The sequence below is a fragment of the Psittacula echo genome (assembly GCF_963264785.1).
Source record: "Psittacula echo genome assembly, chromosome: 7".
In the NCBI taxonomy this organism is placed as follows: domain Eukaryota; kingdom Metazoa; phylum Chordata; class Aves; order Psittaciformes; family Psittacidae; genus Psittacula; species Psittacula echo.
In genome coordinates, this window is record NC_137740.1 from 63,639,486 (window position 1) to 63,659,334 (window position 19,849).

At 41.6% G+C, this 19,849-nt stretch overlaps 1 protein-coding gene across 5 annotated transcripts in view; it reads left to right on the forward strand.

Annotated features, from left to right (window-relative positions):
• Positions 1 to 10,169: 10,169 nt before the first annotated feature.
• Positions 10,170 to 19,849, forward strand: part of PTBP2 (polypyrimidine tract binding protein 2) — a 46,569-nt gene continuing 36,889 nt past the window's right edge. For all 5 annotated transcript variants that reach the window (XM_080624246.1, XM_080624247.1, XM_080624248.1 and 2 more), the window contains exons 1-2: positions 10,170 to 10,309; positions 11,743 to 11,773. In XM_080624246.1, the coding sequence (XP_080480372.1) occupies positions 10,302 to 10,309; positions 11,743 to 11,773 (39 nt within the window). In that variant the 5' untranslated portion in view covers positions 10,170 to 10,301. The remainder of the gene's footprint in view (positions 10,310 to 11,742; positions 11,774 to 19,849) is intronic.

Sequence of the window (19,849 nt, forward strand, 5' to 3'; positions counted from 1 at the left end):
CTTGATAGACACTACGCATGATAGTAATCATCCATTTGAGGATGATAATAGATTGAGGGTGTTTGACTTCATGTCCTGTGATTTAGAGATACTCTGATAGTCTCTAAACCAGTTAAAAATCTTGATCCTTGTATCGCTAAGCTGATGTTTCAGCTTCAATTTAGGAAGGCAGCTCACACATCAGACAGCTAATACGTTAGGCTGTCTGTACCTCCAGGAGTGAAATGCTTTATAAATTACCTTCCTGACCACGGCAGTTGGGATCATCATATTTTTCACTGAAAGCTGAGCATATAAAGGGTAATACCACCGCAAAGGAAGGAGTCTGGAGCCAGTCAAAATCTAAGCGTTCTTGAATACTTGGAGATTCAAAGTGCGCTCCTTGTAAGTCCCATAGAATCTGCATTTTTAACTTGCTTCTTTCTGGCACCTTTGTTGTTGCAGATATGAAATTCAGAGGTATGACTGTCCTGTTACCAAAGAATCTCACTGTATTACACAGTGAGTATTACCATGGTTTTGAAGGCGTCATTGTGGTCAAAATGAGAGACACAGGACTCAGCTCTAAATCTCCTTTATTTCCTGTGCTACCATGCTGCTGCTCTGTGCTTTGAAATGAATCAGTTTGTCCAACAATAAAAACAGGTAATCACAATTATTATATGTCTTATAGAGGACTTGTGAGACTTAATTCATACTGGTACAGAATTTATGATCTTTGGATGAAAGGTGCTTCTGACATCTAAGTGCAGTGTGTTATTATACCTTAGAATCAGAGAATCAACTAGGTTGGAAAAGACCTTCAAGATCATCAAGTCCAACCTTCTTCTTGTTGCAGACCTCTCCAAAACAGTGCTCCAATTAAACCTTCGCTGTATGTGCCTGAGCACCTTTACCTTAGCTAATACTCAAACTAGTTTGCCTCAAGAAGGATAAGCCCTAACACATGAATGCTATTAAGTCGTTCATTCTGGGGAACCCCAGCCTGCTTTGTTTTCCTTGTGTCCTTGTGAGAGAAAAATAGAGCAAACCCAACGGAAATTGAAGAGTATGAAAACTGGTTCTAAAGCTGTTGTTGGCTTTGGGGTTTTGTTACTCTCAACCTGCACTATAAATGTATTGTCCAGCTGAGTATGGTTTTAAACAGGGCATTGTATAGGGTGTCGCATCTAATTCCAGCAGTGACAGGCTGAGGAGACACGCTGCAAGTAAGGAGCAAACTGAGGAGCAGATGTACCTTGGACACTATGATGATAACCTTGTGTTTTAATCTACTGTTTGCCAGTACTAAGAATATGTGTTGTCTGAATATGTTGTATACTAAACCTTTTCCTTTTCAACTCATCATGTGTACCTGCTGTTTCTCTACCATTAGGAACATGCCTTTAGCACTGTTGGACAATCAAAAGTCAGAGATTTTAAGGTTTAGGTCTGGTGGTCCCTAAGCTTTAAGTCTGGGATGATCTCAGCAATGTTTTGAATTAGAAATACAATAAAGAAAGCGAATCAGTGCAGGGCAATTCGTGTCTGAACTCAAATAACAATACACAGCTGAAAAAGGGGTCTAGAGATACGTAAACAGAGTCCGTGCAGCTCTTAGGAGCATGCTTATGCAGAGCCATGTTTTGTTCAGCAGTGCATGGCTTTAATTGGAGGGAGCTGCATTGCCTCAGGTTAGGCTGGAGCTGTGAGATATTTTGTGCCTCCAAACACCCTGTTCATCCTGATGAGCACTCCCATGTGTCAGTGGCCTTGATCTCTTCTCAATCACGCCAGCAAGGTTCCTGTGCCCCATGGCTGAGGCTTAACTCTGCCTGCCCTGGTGCAGAAAGCAGGAGGGACATGACCACCCTGACACTCCAATCCCTTTGAAAGCCCACATCAGGGCCGCAGCAATGCAGTGTTTTGATTGCTTATACAGAATGATAACTGCTACTTTACGTGCTCTGTGCCTACAATGGTTGTAGATTATGATTTTAAAAGGACAAAACCGGTATTTTACCTCTGCTAAATCACTACATTAGACCGCAAGCACAATATTGGACTGATAGCTGAACTAAAAAATAGGTAAAAAACATTGACATGTAAATTTGACATAAAGACAATTGCCATGGTCCAAGTCCTGGCGAGTCAACACACCACCGCAGCGCACCTCATCCTGTTGATGCCATTTGTTAAAGGCTGCTGCTGTTCATGAGGGGAGTTGAGATGCTAGCTGCTGTTTACTCTCACAATGCAGATATTGCAAAAGGTTAATGAGATATTATGTCACACGTGGCCAGAAACCCTCTGAAGTCTGCAAGCAGACACTTCGTAATGCAGTGTGACAAGCTGCTCTTGTTCTTCAGCTACATCAGCACTACTCAAGGACAGCAGACTACGCAGAAGATTACTCTCAAAATTAGAAAGTATATTAGTTTGGGGGATGGCAAACTGAAGGGTTTTGAGGAAATAATATCCATTCTGGACACATAATGAATTCAAGAACAGGATTATTTCTGACTTCCATCTCTAATCCGTTGCTTTTCTGTTCAGCACCCATTTCAGATTTCCGGAGTTGATGTGCTTTTTATTATGACATAAACTGTTTATGCTGCATAAGAGAGAAAACTGTATCTGCTTTCTATGGCTGATAGAGCAAATTACAATTTTCAAATAGAAGATACCATTCAGTCTAGAGAGGAGTATTTGCAACATCAGAAACATTTGGATTTTTCTTTCATTTCCAAATTACAAAGCCAAGAAGAGTTAGGTTCAACAAGGAAAACTACTGAGGTGCCCATGAACTGTTGTCCCTACTTTGCCATAAGTGGGGGTTTTATTTGCTTTGGCTTTAACTACTTTTTGTGCTTGTCTGTTTTTCTAGATCCCAGTTCTTATTCAAGAACTCTGTTATCTAGGGAATGCCATTTGGGTCAAATTTGCCTCCTATGTAAAGATACTGAACTTCCCACTCCTGCATGCTGCAGGAATCACAGTTCTGTGAGAGTGATATGCTAAATCAGATTCTTTCAGATCTACTCAAGGGAGATCTGAAAGAATAATTTCATCTAGAGTATTTAATACGGGAAGATGTTTAAGTTACCCCAGTTAAACTGCTGCTAGAAAAAACAGAAAAGTGGGGACAATACGTATAGCAATTAAAACCCAGACTGCCACACTGCATCAGCCTAGCTGCACTGTCCTTAAGGTGTTTCTGATACCCAAACCTTGACGTGAGGAACATGTGAGGACAGCAGAAGATGATAAGGAGTGGTGGAGATGCTGTGTTGTTTGATATCCCATTTACTGCTGAGTGTAGGAACTGTGTGAAGGTGGTTGATACCACTGTAGGTTCACACAGACAGGAAAAGAAGCTGACTAGAATGCTGTTTCCATGACCATACATAGGTAGGAGAGAAGGTGGCCACTCAAGTGGTCAAATAGGTATTTTACCTTCTAAGTTCTGAATGTCTCAACTCAAAAGAGTCTGTCTCTCCACACTGCTACAAACTTTAATGTCTTGCCCCCAGGATCATCTTGGCTTGCCCTTGGCCGAATATCTAGTGGCACAGCAGTCAGCCTCTTTAAATGGTACTATAGATCTATCTCCTTGCATCGCTGCTGCCTCAGCAGCAGCCCTCTTTAAAGGCCGTGACGTTTCAGCATGGCACGATGAACAAATTGTTTCTTCATTGTTTCCTTTCTAACCTATATATATAAGCTCTTTATTGTCACATCCATGCTTCTACATCACTTTCCTGCAAAGCTTTTAACCAGAAATGATTCCATGGACTGTGCTAGCTGGAAAAAAAACTGGAAATGGGATTCCCATCCTGGAAAAACAGTCCAGATTCCAGACAACATACTATCCTGAACTGGAAAATATACTGTGAAGCTGCCATTTTCTGTTAGAAGTCTTGCTTTTACAAGGAAGTATTACTCCATGGGAATGTAATTCACAGAAATGCTCCCACCAAGCTCCAACCCATGGACTGTCTTAGTTACATCTTTAAAACTGAAGAAGCTGTTTTCAAGTCAGCAGTGTGTGTGAAACTGCCTGTCCGCTGCTGAAAGATCCTGCCACCAATGCTTTTTATTGTTAAAAAGACTGTCATTATGTAGTTTAATAGCTTTGTGATTATGATAAAAGTGTTCTAAACTCTTTATTCCTTCTTGTAAGAGAAGCAAGGCCTGATCACCTCTGTAGTTAACAATGCCGCAGTCATTTCTGCCTTTAAGAACACCCTATACTCTGCCAAGGGAATATTGCCTTCAACGTTAGGAATGGTTTATTGCTTTCAAAATTTTCCTATCAGTTAAGAGATTTCAAAGATTCTCACTCCGGAGGAATGCCCCTTTGAGGATTTCCTCACAGAAAGAGGTGTCTGCTTTGAAGATGTTCATGTTTTTCAAATCCAGGCACATTTCTGGGGTTGTCCTCTTTGAAGACATTTGTATGTAGCACTTAAAAGGTTTCCGTTTTGAGTATCTTTCTCCGCCGTGGACAGCATCTATTTGAGAATATGTTTCCTCTGTGATATTCTTTTTGATAATTTATACAGTCTTGTAGGAATCCATAAAATAATCCTTATTAAAAGAGCCCAGGAACATAACACTGTTCCTACATAAGGTGCAAAAGGATGTGGAAGAACTTACGCAGGACGGAAAACTGGACCAAAAAGGATTCCATTTTCTAACATCAAAGAGGAAAGGTGAGCTCATCTGTCACTTCCATGACCTTATAAAAATTACTGCGAGACACTTCTTACTCCTTTTAAATGATTTGAGTTCAGAGTTCAAGTTCTGGTATTCTTGAAATCAATAGCAGAAATCCCATTTCAGTCCAGCTGTGCAAAGAACACACTCTGAAATTGCTGTAAGCTTGCTTTCCCTGAGAAAAACAGATCAGTTTAGGTCACCTGCAGCAGTGGACTTGCTTCATTTTGCACTGGAACAGAAGAACAGAAGAACTGGAACACCTGCCAAAGCGGGCATATCGCATGAAGAGGTTAAGGATCACCACCACTCAACTACCCATCAGCACCTACCTGCCGAGGCATTATACCAGGACTGGACACTCATCTGCACAAAGCAACAGCTTGCCAGGGAGTCACTGAGCTAAATGCTTGAGCTCAGTCAGGTCAGCCATACCCTTGTATATAAGGACACCACAAAATTCAGCCAAATTCAACAAACTTCTACTCAGAAGTAAAAATCACTTTGAACCCCTTACATTTATATTGTGTTGGCTCCTCAGCTGGAGAACCTCTATGATCTGCAATGCTGATTGGCAAAAGCTATTGTAATAATGAGGGAGTCTCTAAGAATTAAAGCTGCTCTTTCTGTAACCCACACATAGAAATAAACATTAAATAATGGTGTTAAAAGTATTGTGCTTAGAGATTTTGTAATGGGTTGTATGACTGTCCCTGTTGGATGACAGTAGCTATGCTGTCTGCAATGTGAAGATCTGCATTCAGAACAAAAGTGACTCATTTCACTTCTTTCCCATGACAGAATGCAGTACTCTCTTCCCGGAGCTGCAGCCCTGGCTGTACACAGCCCACAACATAATCTCCACTCCACTACCTATCAGCTTAGGCCAAACCCCAAGAAAACCTGATAGTATGAAATAGGTTTGCAATCACCACTGTTTGTAATAAAAAAGTGAAAGTGGCCTCCAGCCCTGAAGAAAGCAAATGTACATGTGTTTAATCACAGTGGTAGGAAAATGTGAATTTGCTGTGGAAAACAGGTTTCCAGGTAGATATAGTACAAGCAAGAGAGGGAAACTGGGCAGGTAAATAACAATCTAGTTGTCAAGAACTGACCTCTGGACTGATGGGAATGTTTACTGAGGTACAATATGAGCTACGTCATGTGGTTTTGTGTTTGAGATGGTAGAAAGCAGCTCCCAGCCTGTCCCAGATAAGCTCTTTCTAGCAAGGATGCTAGACAGAAAAGGCTGGAGAGCAGTCTGGATTCAGACCAGCAAGACAAGTTCTGACCTGAACCTGAAAAAGAGACTAAATCTGTTTAGGGCACTGTGCTTGTAAAAGCTACTTACCAGCTTCAAAACTTAGTTGAATAAACCAAAGTAAATCAACCACATAGACTGCTGGGAAGAAATGCTGATCAAGGCTATTGTTTACAGGAGCACAAAAAGATGAATAGCGACTACTAAATGTTGGCCCTTTGCTCAAAGGCATCTGAGGAGTTTGTGAAGTTGATAAGAACTGGCTTAAGCTAGAATGATGTGGTTTCGTATAGCAAAGACTGGTAAACTGAAGGATCAACCTTTCCTATAATATCCAGAGGATCTGTTGTACTAAGCCACACCATGCAGTGACACTGTTGTTAATAACATGAAGAAACTAAAGAGACAGGGCTGTTTCATTTGGTGACAGGGAGAAATGAAGAGTTGCTACTGTTTAAGTGCACCTAGTAGCCAAAAGTGTCATATTCTTTGAAGGAGTGGCTAAATTTGAGTTTTAGCATCGTCTGATTAAAACATGATCCAAATTCAAGAAAAGGATTTGTTGCAGCTCTGCCCAAAGCTCTTGAAACTAAAGTGATTCAGGATTAACAGGTACATTCTTTGATATATTAATAACTTATGAGTTATTAATACTAGATTATTAAAAGATATTAAACAGAGGGCAAGAAGAATGGTGTATTTTTTACAGTAGAGGGAGGCCACAGGCAGGGTACCACAGGGACCTGCGCTGTTCAGCATATTCTTAAATGATCTGGTAAAAAGAGTGATTATCGGGGCGACCAAGTTTGCTGATGATGCTGAATTATTCATGGTAATAAAATCAAAAGCTGACCGTGAAGAACTGTGGAAAGCTCTCATGATACTGTGTGACTGAATGATAAAATGGCAAGTTCAATCCCGTGGTGAAAAATGGAAGTAATATGCAAAGGAGAAAACCAGCCAAACTATACATGCAAAATCCTGGAATCAAAATGAATTAACCACACAGCAAAGAGTGCTTGAGTTAGGCAGGGGGGCTGTGAAAATATCAGCTCGTGGCTTAGCACCTTTCAAGCATGCAAAGGAGACTGGTATTACGAGAAGAAAAAGGATGTAAAACCAGAAATAAACCAGAAAGCATCTCTTATGCACCTTTATAAAGCCATTTGATTCGTAAGTTGAATAATGAGGACCATTAGGGGCTTCTAAAATAGGATTAGGAAAGGTGTCCGAAAAGGCAAAGCATATTATTGAAAATATGGAATGATTCCTAATAGAGGAGACATTAACTAGGACTCTTGAAATATAACTGAGGAAGATCTGATGAAGGTTTGTGCATTCATGAATGGCATGGTTAGGTGAACAGGGAAAATTATCCATCTTTTTTAAAGAAAAGAACTAATGGGCACTGAAGGAAATTCTGAGGCAGTGGGCTTGAAACAAACAAAAGAGAGTATTTGTCACACAGTGATTTCTTAAACTGCATAACTTGTTGCCCTAGAATGCTGCAGATGTCCAAAGTGCTCAGGCAAATACTTGGACAAGATATTCCCTGGGAGTGCGGATGCTATTTTTTATGCTCAGCAACTCCAGGGACTCAATTTGGGACAGTGTGTTGCAGAAAATACCTTCGTGTGCTTCCTCAATTCTACTCAATTCCTTTCAGTAAGCAGACACCACTTATATGGCTACTGAACTACACAGACTATTAGTTATTAGCTGCTCTGGAAATAAAAAGAAAACCAAAGTGAAACATCTAAATGAGTCAATCACAGAATCAACTAGGTTGGAAAAGGCCTTGGAGATCAGAAATCCTTTTGGAAAGCAAAGTATTCTTGCAGGAATAAGATTACCCGGATTTAAAAAGTATGGAATCTTTGTACAGCTAATAATAATATTGGCACTTAAATTTTTGTTAGCAGGGGATATAAGGCCTCATGTTTCATACTATAACAATGGAACGTGGAGGGTTTTGCTAGAGGTGTTTTACTGAATGAACAGTTGCCTGGTATTTTATTAGGAACACACTGATTGTCACTAGCTTTTTTTCCCCTTCTAAAATTAAATGATGTAGGTAAAATTTGGATTTATTATCACTTTCATGGATGGCTTCAGGGGGACCAGAGCTTTGCTCTACAAAGTCACCTACATTATTTCACCAGGATTTGCAACCTCAGTTCCAATGTCTTTTCTGCTACAAACACTCAACTCCTCAGTCTCCCTTATATGGAAGAGTATCTAACTCAGAGGATAAACCGAGTGAGTATTAGCTCACTTAATCAAATGGATTCTTGTAGGTGTCACAAAAGAAAGAGAAAACAGAACTATTAAAGAAGAGAAACATGGGTTCGAAGATGGCATTATTATTAAAGGAAAGGAGGTTAAGCAGGACAGGCAGTGAGATAAATCCGATGGAAAGACAGATTTTCTACTAATTGCTAAGAAGTAGAGGATCAGTACTTCTACCAATAAAAACCAGACAAGCTTTATTTAGATTTACCAGGGGGTAAAAAACACATTTTGTTGCCAACACAGTGCGGCAACAAACAGGAATGAAACCAGCTGACCTCCAGCGGTGTGAAGTCTACTAAACATGCTAGAATCTATAGGTATTTTATATATTGGGTGGCATGGTTTAGTGTGGGGTGTCCCTGCCCATGGCAGGGGGGTTGGAACTAGATGATCTTAAGGTCCCTTCCAACCCTAACTATTCTATGATTCTATGATTCTATGATTATATATATATATATATATATATATATGGAGTAAACCTATAAAAATGCACTGGATTTATAGAGATGGTGATAAGCAATTCTAAATCTCTGAAGTCTTTTGATGTTACTTTCAAGTGTGTTACTTAACGCATGCAATCAGAGAAGGATGCTCCAAGCAGGTAATCTTTATTTTAAAAAATATAATGATGTAGAAAGCAAGAAAGAATAAAACAGTATTTGGCATGATGAACTTCATAGGCAATCTAAGCAAACGTTAATGGTCAAGAGGGTGGATAAAGAACTGGCTGGATGGCCGTACGCAGAGAGTTGAGTTATGTTCAACAGCTCGATGTCCATGTGGAGACTGGTAACGAGTGGTGTCCCTCAGGGGCTGGTGTTGGGACCCATCCTGTTCCACATCTTAGTCAGTGACATGGACAGTGAGATTGAGGTGCCCTCAGCAAGTCTGTGATGGCACCGAGCTGTGTGGTGCGGTCGACACGCTGGAGGGAAGGGATGGGATCCAGAGGGACCTGGACACGCTGGAGAGGCGGCCAATGCCAACCTCATGGAGTTCAACCAAGCCAAGAGCAAGGGCCTGCACCTGGATCAGGGCAATCCCAGGCACAGCTACAGGTTGGGCAGAGAAGAGATTCAGAGCAGCCCTGCAGAGAAGGACTTGGGGGTGCTGGTGGATGAGAAACTGAACAGGAGCCGGCTTCAGTGTGCGCTTGAGCCCAGGAACCCCCCATGTGCTGGGCTGCAGGTCGAGGGAGGAGGGAGACCAGGGTAGTAAAGCATAGTGGAATTGTTCCAGGTATACATACATGTGTAGCTTTTGGCTCTTCATTCTTTACTTTGACTTCAGGTTTGAATGCAGTTCCCATACACAGCTCTTTCTAGAAACTCTTGTCTCAAACAGTGTAAGATTTGTGACAAAACACCCAGACCTGGTTATGAATAATGAAGGAAAAACTGTATTTCCAAGTGGCCGTGTAGAGCGAATCCTTTGTACCCTGATACGGTAGTTTACAGACAGTTTCTGTGACCAGTTTGGGTTGGAAGGGGCATTAAAGATCACCCACTTCCAAGCCCCTGCCACAGTAGCTCACTGTTTAACATCTCAATGCTAGAACCTTCAGGCCTAATGCCTCCTTTAGACAAAGTGGAAAGGCTCATTTGCGTGCTCCCCGTCGGTGCTTGCCTTGGGGGTGCCGGGCCCGGCGCGGCCCCTACACAATGCCATGAGGAGAAGGGTCCTGCTCCCGGCGCCGGGAATTGTGTTCCCGCTCCTGAGGCGGGAAGCGGTTATCCTGGGGCAGCAATGGCTGTCCTTATCCCTCCCCTCCGCCATCGCCAGCTTCCCGCCCTCGGCGGGCCTCGATCGCGCCACCTCCGGCACCCGGCTGCTGGCAAAGGCTTCAGCGCCGCCCGCGGCGCATGCTCGGGAGCACGGCGCATGCTCAGTAGCGGCGGCGCGGGAGGGGGGGCCGGGGAGCGGAGTGCGGCGCTCGGTAACGCTCGGCGGTTTCCGCGCAGGCCAGGCCGCCATTTTCTGACCGCGTTCCCGTCCGCGTTGCCCGCGCGGCTGACCAGTCCCACTTGCCCGCGATCTGTCCTGCTCGGCGATGGACGGGTGAGTCGCGATCGCGGCCGTGGCACCGCCGGCGGTCGGTGGCGGGACCTGTCCCGGTGCCAGGGGCGTCCCCGCAGGCGGTGGGGAGCGGCCGCTGCCCCGGCGGCAGTGGGGACGAGGCGAGCTTCCCGCCGCGGGACAGCGAGTGGGAGGAAGGGGCTCAGCCGCTCTGCAGCGCGGACCCCTTGGCGGGGTTTGCCGTTTGAACCGCCGAGGGCTTCGGGCCGCCTTCTACTTAAGTGTAGAGAGAGAGCGATCTGCCCCTTCTGTCCCCTCCATCCCCTAGTGCTGTCGTTCTGTCCCGCCTTTGCCTGCCCCCAGCCCCGGGTTCCCCCCTCCTCAGCTGTGGGGAGCCCTTTCGGGCTCGGGTTTGTTTTGGAGCTGGCTGGAGGGGAGGAGCGATACCAGCAGGAGCCAGATGTCGAGCTCTTTTGTTTTCAGAAACTGCCTAATAAGCCCTCTGGCTTCTCCCCGCTCCTCAGGTAGAAAGGTGCCTTTATGCGTGCCGGAGACTCGCTGTGAAGGCCATAGAAGGGAAGGTTTAGCAGGAGGCAGCCATTCAGGACAGATGGGCCCAGGGCTGGGCAGTCATTGTACACAGGCCTTCTTTTTGTTCGACCTGGTGGTTGTGGCTTTCCTCAGTGTAAATACAACGTTTTCCAGCTCCTAAATGTCCTGTTGAGTTGTTTACTGTTCTTCAAACTGAGAAGCAATCTCTTTGGTATGTTGCAAGCACACAGCCTTTCAACTGAGAGTTCTAAAGGCTTTTTATGGTTAGTTGTGATTGTAATGGTAGGAGTTGAAAAGCCCGTCTGAGGAGGCTTGTTATTAATGAGTATTACACTGTGGAATGCTTTCACATATCCTTGTTTTGCCTTTTCTGTTGGTGCGGGCTTAGGTTCCTTTTGGTGTGAATTACCATGTCACAACCTCCAAGAAAAAGATGGGCCTTGATATACCTGCTGCAGAGCCTCATATAGGTGTACCTAGTTAAATTTCATAGAGGTGTACCTGGTTAAACTTAATATATGTGTACCTGCCAATGTGCTCTTTTTTACAGGCTAATTTAAAGCAATGTGTTCGTTGCTTTCTACTGAAAGATCTGTGGGGTAGGCTGTGTTGCTGAACTAGCTGTCTAGTTAATAGGGGTGTGTGGAAAAGTTTTGTACTTACAAATTCTTTCACTCTGTGATCACAGAAACCCGAATTTCCTCTAAATAGATTTCCTGGCAGTGCTGCTTTGGAGTCATGCTTACTTGAGACTTTGGACTCTGGCTTTTGAAAGTTGCTTTTGTACTTGCCCTCAACCCTGCTGTGTTCTTTGAACCTCTTTTCTCGATTGGGGTTATTGTTGGCTGTTTTAATTGCACTGCTTTGAAAAGTTGGCTTTATAAGGATGAATTGGTTGACTTCTTGTTGTTTTTTCTTTACAGCATTGTCACCGATGTTGCTGTTGGTGTTAAGGTAGGATGCGTGCTTGGCAAATAAGGGGGCAGATTGTTGATAAAAAGTGAACTACTTTCCGCGTCAGTAATTTCAAGTTGTAAGATTTTAGCTGGTCATTGTCAGCTGATACTTAGTCAGCAGTATATGCTTTATTAACCAAAAATCCCTAGAGATAACATCCAGGCTCTACACAAAAGACTTTGCCAGGCACTGAACTGTAAACAGTGGCACTAGATTAATGTAGTGGTGTCAGCTTCTTATTTTTAAACCTTATTTATTTGTTTCAAAACAACACTTTCTCATTGTTGCATGGTGACTGTAAAAGACATGTTTTCTTCTCCTTCACCCCTGTCCAAACCAGTTACTACTGAAACTAAAAATGACACTAAAATATGGGAGGCAGAATTCATGTAGACAGAGAAGGGGGTGTTTGCTCTGCTTTACTTTTTATTTCTCAAGTTGTTACGAATTTATCATATTTATTAAAACAAGGGAAGAGCTTCCAAGTCGTTGTTAATTTACTATGTACTTCACTTCTGTGTCCAAATCTGTTGTGGGAGTTAGATCAGTACTTCTTAGAAGCAGATTGAGAAATAATGAGAATGCAGAGATAATACAGGACAAGGGAACTGGAGCTTATATTAAAGACTGCATGCAAGCAATTCTGTTTCAGTAGAAGAAACGTGGAAGTTTTCTAGTGCATACAGTGAAGTCTTCACATTTGTCCAGGGACTTTGTAGTTTTACTACAAATCTGTAGTAAACTAAGTTACTGCTAAGTTACTGATAAGTTACTGCTTTATCACCTGAAGCTGCTCTGTGTTAACTGCTTGGTTAGCCAGGTTTTGTCTAGTAAAGCTGTTTGGCTCAGGTTCAGCATTGGTCCTGCTGGATTTGGACTAGTTCTTACATAATACAGCTAGCTTGTAGATACAGCAGCTATTCTGCCGGAATGTATACCTGTAGTATGTTTCTCAGCAAGCTTGCTTCTAGGAGAAGCTATGAGAAGTCAGTTACAGATCTGGATCTGTCTGGCCCCACAGGTTCATGCAGTATTGAAGACAAGCTTAAAATCATTCTCTGAATCAAGAGGAAAGTGTAGTTCAAGTACTCTGTGGGAGCTAATCCCAATCAGAAACACAAACTGGCATGATTGTTCCTCTGTTGACGGGGAGGAAGAAGTGTCAACTGATTAAAACTATATTAAATAGTTTGGAGGAATACCTGAGAAAGTTCGAGTCTTTCAGAACTAAACTGCCTCCGTAGTTGTGGCGCAAAACGATTTATGAATTGCCCTCAGTCATGTCTAATGAAACAATTTCAGGTAGACCATGTGTTGCTTAAGCCTTAAATTCTGACATTCTCACTTCAGGAGAAGTAAATGGATATAGTATCCCTTTCATTTGTTACTATGAGTGACTGAGGAGAATTTGAGTGTTCATGAAATATATTGTGTGTAGTACAATATTGGAACCATATTTTCAGATATTAGACACGATGAAATGAAGACATTTTGGATGACATAAGTGCTTCTTTTTGTTGATTGTAGAAGTTATATTATGAATGTAATATAAAAAAGCAAGCAAGCCAGGTGGATCAGAGGTAGTGATTAAAATCAATACAAGGAAAGGCTTGTCTCAAAAAGTGTGCTCTTTGCCTTGTAAAAATGGACTTCCCCTCTGGATTTTAAAAGGAAACAATCCATTTGTGCATGGAAGTAGTGGGAATAAATATAAAGGGTGATGGTTTTCTGAAGAAAGCTGTTAAATCCGGGAGGAGTAAACTGGATTGTATTCTGAGCTTCTGTAATTATCTCAAGATACTAATAGGAATGGAAAATGGAATTTCTTGCTAATTGATGTATGCAGTTTGGGTAGCAGTCTGATGTGAGCTTCAGCAATGTTTCATGGAAGGCCATGTGAAGCGTTTGCCTTTTATGTTCTCTGGTGACTGTTCATAGCTCTTGATGAGCTGATGTTTTACAATTGAGAAATGCTGTATCTGTAGGTGGTTTATAAAATACCAGGAACATTCGTGTGGCCTTTTCTTGGCTGTTTTCTTTGGGGTGCTTTGGGAATGTGTAGGGAGCAAGTTTTGAGTCCAGGGAGTTGCATCAGCAGTGCTAATGCTCTTTTGACGCTGCTTTTGCTGTGACTGGATAGTTTGTGGAAGTGAATGGGGATTTACCTGTGTGAAATCAACTTAACCAGGACAGTTGTTTGACCTGATGCTTTCCTGAGATAATTCTACCTACTGTATTATGCTCATCAGTCAGTTATACAGCATGTTTGTGATATATTCAGTTGTACTTGGAGAAGGGGATTGTGACATATGACACTGCCGTTTGGAAAACAGGAAAGTGAACGTGTAACAATTTTATACCCATTTGTAAAAGAGTCATAGTAGAAGTTAACTACTGTAGTCTAGGAATTGCCTATGAGTTAAAGAAGAGCTTTTGAGCTTTGGGGGCTGCATATGGGCAAGGCAAGTATAAAGTGAAAGGAATACTTGCTTATAATGTTTTATTAACAGTTTTACAGTCTTGGAGTTATAATGAGGCTGCTAAATTTGAAGCTATTACCAGTTATTTGTGCTGTTCGTGATTTGATTGAAACCATTTTTGTTCATCGAAGTGTTGCATGTGCAATCTTGGGTTTATTTACGTGTTGAGTCACCAGAAATTAATGCCAAAAGCTGAGGAAAATATAAAACTCAAAATGGAGGTGGAAAAAATGACACATACTCTTCGAAAACTTGGTTTACACAGAGTAAACGTGGGGATTTGCACAACTCAAAATATGCAGTGGGAGCATGCTTCCAGGCTAAAACCTGTCAGAGGAGCAGTGTGCTTTAATTTCTGAAGGCGTTAGAAGATGTCAAAACCCAGTAATCTTCTAAGCACGTGTGAAATAATTCATATTTGATTTGGTCTTTAGTGTCTTGTTTTGCTCACCTAGAACTCATGGAGGCAAGGAAATTGCACTCTGCACAGTTTACCCCTTATTTTCCAATTTCCAAAAGAATAGGAAAAGAATGAGCTTTAGCTCTGGGTCTGATGGGACTTTGGGAATTCCCCTTGTGTAGAAGCAATTGGTACAAAGTGGTTTTGAATAGAACAGAGCTAAGGATTCCAGTAATGATAATATATTACATAGTTCATAGTTTGTTTGAAATGACCTGCTAGTTACCTACTAATCTTAGACTTGTCATTGTTCACTGGCTGTATTGGTTTGAGTACCAGAATCTAATAACGGCAGCTTGAATTGCTGGCTTGTGTTCTCTTTGCAGCTATGATGTTCTCTTTACAGTTATGATACTTTAATCTCGATAAGTAAACTGATTTGCACTTGGAGTGATACAGCCTTTTTCAACTGTTGAAGTGAATGTATGAAGTATAGAATGTAGCTTTTCTCTAAGTAATTGAAAGAATCTTTGGAGGGTTATAAAATGTGATATAAAGAAGATACATCACACAGGTGCAGGAATAAGCTTAGTGACATTTTGGTGCATATTGAAGGTGATATTTCCCTTTTACTGTATTGCAGTGGGTGCCACTTCAGTCGGATGTATCATCTTTCTCCTGCATGGCATGCGTAGCTGTGCTGTAAATGGGGACTGAACAATTGAGTGACTCATTTAGTGTATGTGCATTGCACATTTCATGTGCAGTGGCTGAGGTGTACTTCTGCCTGCGAGGAGAAAAGAAGCAGTCAGGAAAGAAGCAGTCATTCCTTCGTGAATATGTTATTTGGTATATAGCAGTTGGGAATTTGCAATGCTGTCAACACTGCTTTGGGCTGTGCTGGCCAAAAACTGAACTTCAGCTTGCCAAGTGTGGACAGCCCCAGCTGTACTTAGGAGGGAAAACCTCATATATTCCTATAAACATAGTTTTGTAGTGTCTAAAGATTTGGGAATGGCCTTTTTCCCCTCAAAGTCAGGACATCAGCCTTTGCATTCTGCTTAAGAAAAGAGGCGATTTTTGGTGTGTATGTAGTTGATTATGTTATGGTTGGATAGAAGATGCCAAGAAGTGCTCTCCTAGTGCTTTCTGGTAGGTTTCCAAACAGTAATGTGTCCCAAAATCCCGCTTTTTCAAGGTTGCTGAAATGTAATGTGGGGGACTAGAATAGTACTGGGGAAGGGGAACCCATGAGAGACACGAGCATAGAGACATAGAGAAGAGGGCATGAAGTAGAGGTGTTACTACTTTTTTTAACTGGAGGTTTGAGGAGTCATCTCTTTTCTTGCAAAATTATAGAGCCCTGACCTTTTTTTGCTTCTAATAACCGAGATTGTCCCTATGGTGGGAATAGAGACATTGTGACTTCCTATTTGAGCTGTACACTGTATCATGAAAATGTGTAGGAAACAACCTCAGAAATTCTAGCAAGCAGGTAAGTTGAGGCTAAACATAAATGAGAAAATATATGTAAATAGCTTTTTCCTTTCAGTTTCTTCTTCACTGTTGTAATTTAGATATTTAAAAAAACCCATGGAGTAGTAGGATAAAAAACCTGGTTGACCATTTGAAAGTGTTTTATTGTGTTTGAACTATGAGAATGATACATTTGAGCTGTCTTTGCATGCCTGATATAACTACTAGTAGATTCCTAGTAGATTAGACAAAGAGTCGGCTGAGGGCAGTGACATGAGAAAAATGAGTTGGTTGTGAATTAGATGAACTGTTTTAATTTTGTGTTAGCCAGGATAATGTTCTTAAATCAAATTTGGTGTTCAGTAATACTTAGTTGTAGCAACAACAGACAGCAAAAAATGTACAGGACATTCTAGCAGTGAAGTGGGAATAAAGCGTGACCATATTCAGAAGTTCAGGACTGGCATCTGGATTTGGCTTTTCAGCAGTGGAACGTGGCCTTGGTGACAAAAATCCCCCCCAGCTTGGTACAATGAAACATGTCTGCTCTCTTTTTTAACAGAACTTCTGTAAATTTACCCTGTTGAAAGTTAGTTTCATACCGTGTAATGTGTGTGGAAAAATAAGGAGAGCAAAATGGAGGGGAAAGAAAAATGATGGAAATTAGTGTGCTCTGTAGCAAGTATGCATCAGTGTAGGGAAGGCTTAGTGTACCTGTTTGATTTGTTTTGATGTCTGTCACTAGTTGGAAACAGAACACTTCTCTTTGCCTCTTAATTGAAGGGGTTGTAGAAGGAGAAATGCGATCACCTTCATCATCTGAAAAATAGGAACCAATACCAGCATGAAAATACGTTTCCCATTTCACAGAATTATAGAATGGTTTGGGTTGGGAAGGACCTTAAGATCATTCATTTCCAACCCCCAGCCACGGGCAGGGACACCTTCCACTAGAGCAGCTTGCTCCAAGCCCTGTCCAACCTGCCTTGAACACTGCCAGGGATGAGGCAGCCACAGGTTCTCTGGGCACCCTGTGCCAGCGCCTCAGCACCCTGAGAGGGAAGAGCTTCTTCCATCTAACCTGAACTTCCCATTCCATTTTGAACCCATCACCCATTGAGTATTTCTCATTTCTTAGAGCTTTAGGCCATGTTTTCACAAGCAAATCAAACTGTGTTGCAGTTTCCTCTGTCCCTGTAATGTCCCTGTTGTTGTTGAGCAACGAATGTTTGGGTAGCGACAAGCATCTCTTGGGAACTTAACCAGAATAAGGCTGAGCTGACACAACAGTGAGTTATGTCTTTTTAGTTGTATTTGTACCAAAGTGTGTGGTTGCATAAATGCTTGTAGCACATAGAATTGGGGAGGACAGAACAGGATCAAGTTGCTTGGGCCAGGGAGCAGGTAGGACAGTTGATTTTGGTGGTAGTTGGTTCAATGAGGTTCTGGTTTTGCAAGCTGTTAATGGGACTGTGATGTCTGATTTAAGGGTTTGGGTTTTAGAGCTGCAAGTACATAGGTTCTTAGCTTTTCATAAAATTAAGAGTTTTATGAACGCATAACATCAGTACTGAATTATAGACAAAATAGCCCTAAATGTTTAAGTTATTATTGCAGAATAACAGAAAAACAAGTAGAAAATACCTTCTTTTCATAGTGGATTTTACTTTGAGATGTAGGAATTGCTACTAGAGGACCAAATCAGTACATCTCAGCTCCATGACTCTAACCAGAATGCAAAGAACACATCCAGGTGGTAGCTCTAGGGAGTAGTTCTCATCTGTTCTAACTTACTACCAGTTATGTGCAGCTGCTTCAGGATAACATGTTCTTTCCTGGTGAAAGTGGAGTAGAAAGTCTGAAATGCTGGAATGAAGTCTGTGTGCTTCCTCCTGGAAGTCTGAAGCATCAGTTGGTATTAAACTCAACTCGCCTGCTGTCTTTCATTACAATTGAAAGTTTGAAGATTTCCAAATGAGGTTTAAGTGCAGATTTGATTCTTTTTTTTATTAACTCTTCAGTCCAGCTTGATCTTCAGATGGTTTGGAGAAATTTGGCTCATTTCCACATTGTATTTTGAGAACCTGGAAACTTTTCTGAGGAACTGAGCCTTGGCTCCTTTCAGCTTAAAGCTTTCTCAGCTTCCCTTGATTGCGCTCTCAATATTTGCCAACTTTGTGTTTTCACAGAGTAGGTTCATGGCATATACTGTGCGTATAGTTAAAAAGAATAAAAGCTTATTTTTCTCTTAGATTCTTCCTTACTGAAAAAAATGAGTGCAAAAATGGTGAAGCTAGTTGTTAGGATATATAAACAATGTATGCTGGGCTGAGGACAGCATGAAAGCGAACTGAAATGCGGAAAAAATGAGAATACAGATAATAAGCATTGAAAGGTGTTCATATTCTACCCAGTTAATGTGATACTGAATTAAAAGAAAGTGATGTTATCCATGTAAGTAAGGTTCTTATGAAGTGGGAACAAGCTTATAGTTTATAAACTGTATGATTTGTAAAATACTTATTAACCTATATGGAATTTATTTTGGATTGTATATTTGGACGTGGCTTGCCCTGTCCTGAATGAGTCTTCTGTGATCCTAAGTGTTCAAGAGCTATAATGGCCTATTCACCATGTAATTTGGATTAGGTGTTTTAACAGTAGTGCGTGCAGTCAGAGCATGAGGCAGATCCAGTGTTTCTTCTTCACTAAAAAGTGTGTGAGGGTGTATTTATGCAGTGTTTCATTAAAAATGTATCCTGTCAAAAACAAAGCATTCATCAAATTCTGAGCCATCGCATGTAAACTGAATGAAGTTTAGAAATGCTGCGTGAAGGGGTTTGAAGTGTGTTGTCCTGTCCCCCAAGTTAAATTCAGACACTGAATATTGAAGCAGTGTGCTTACAAGTGTGTATCTATTAGAGAGGAGCGTTTCATGTCTGTGTTGGAATTCCCATATGCTTTTATTCCTCTCCCATACCATCAAGTTTCTGGCTTTTTCGTTTAAACTGTTCCCAGATGTTGTAAGGAATGAAGTGTTTTACAATGCTGTTAGATATCTTGCAATCATGAGATCTGTCTCCTGGCTTGTCATAGCCCTTGGGAAATTTGTGCCTGTAGGCTGAGAATGACTGTAGTAAATGTGCAGTGCAGCTTAAGTTCTCCTTCCTTTCATCTAGGGGAGGAGTAGGGGAGAGAGAGGCAAGTAGGGTGGGCAAAAGCATCCTGTTCTTGAGAGAGGTTTGTAATATAAGCAGATTTGGGTACCATGAATGAAAGGTATTTTTCAGTTCCTTTGAGTGTATTCTGCCTTTTTTATTGGGAATTAAAGAAATTACTTCAGATGATGCTGTTGACTTTTTAACAAAGTGCAGTTTTGTCACTTGTTTCCTGGTTTTAGTAATATTGGTTTAGTGTTCATGTAGTGTATCTAGGTGTGCTTCTAATAAGCCTTTTGTAATACACTCAGTTTGTTATGTTAGGTTTAGCCAGAACTTTTGCTAAGAGTCTCTTCCTAGCCTGGAATTATTGGGAAAAGAGCTGATAATGTTTCTCTTCCATAAACAGTTGTCAGAAAGGTACTTTGCTTAAAAGACTAAACCTCTTTGGTAACTCTGAAGCCAGAGTTGTTAGTCTTGAGGGTTTTTTTCCTACCTTGGATGTAATAAAACCTGGGGAATGATTGAAATATTTCAAGCCCTATCTGGAGGGTGAGGG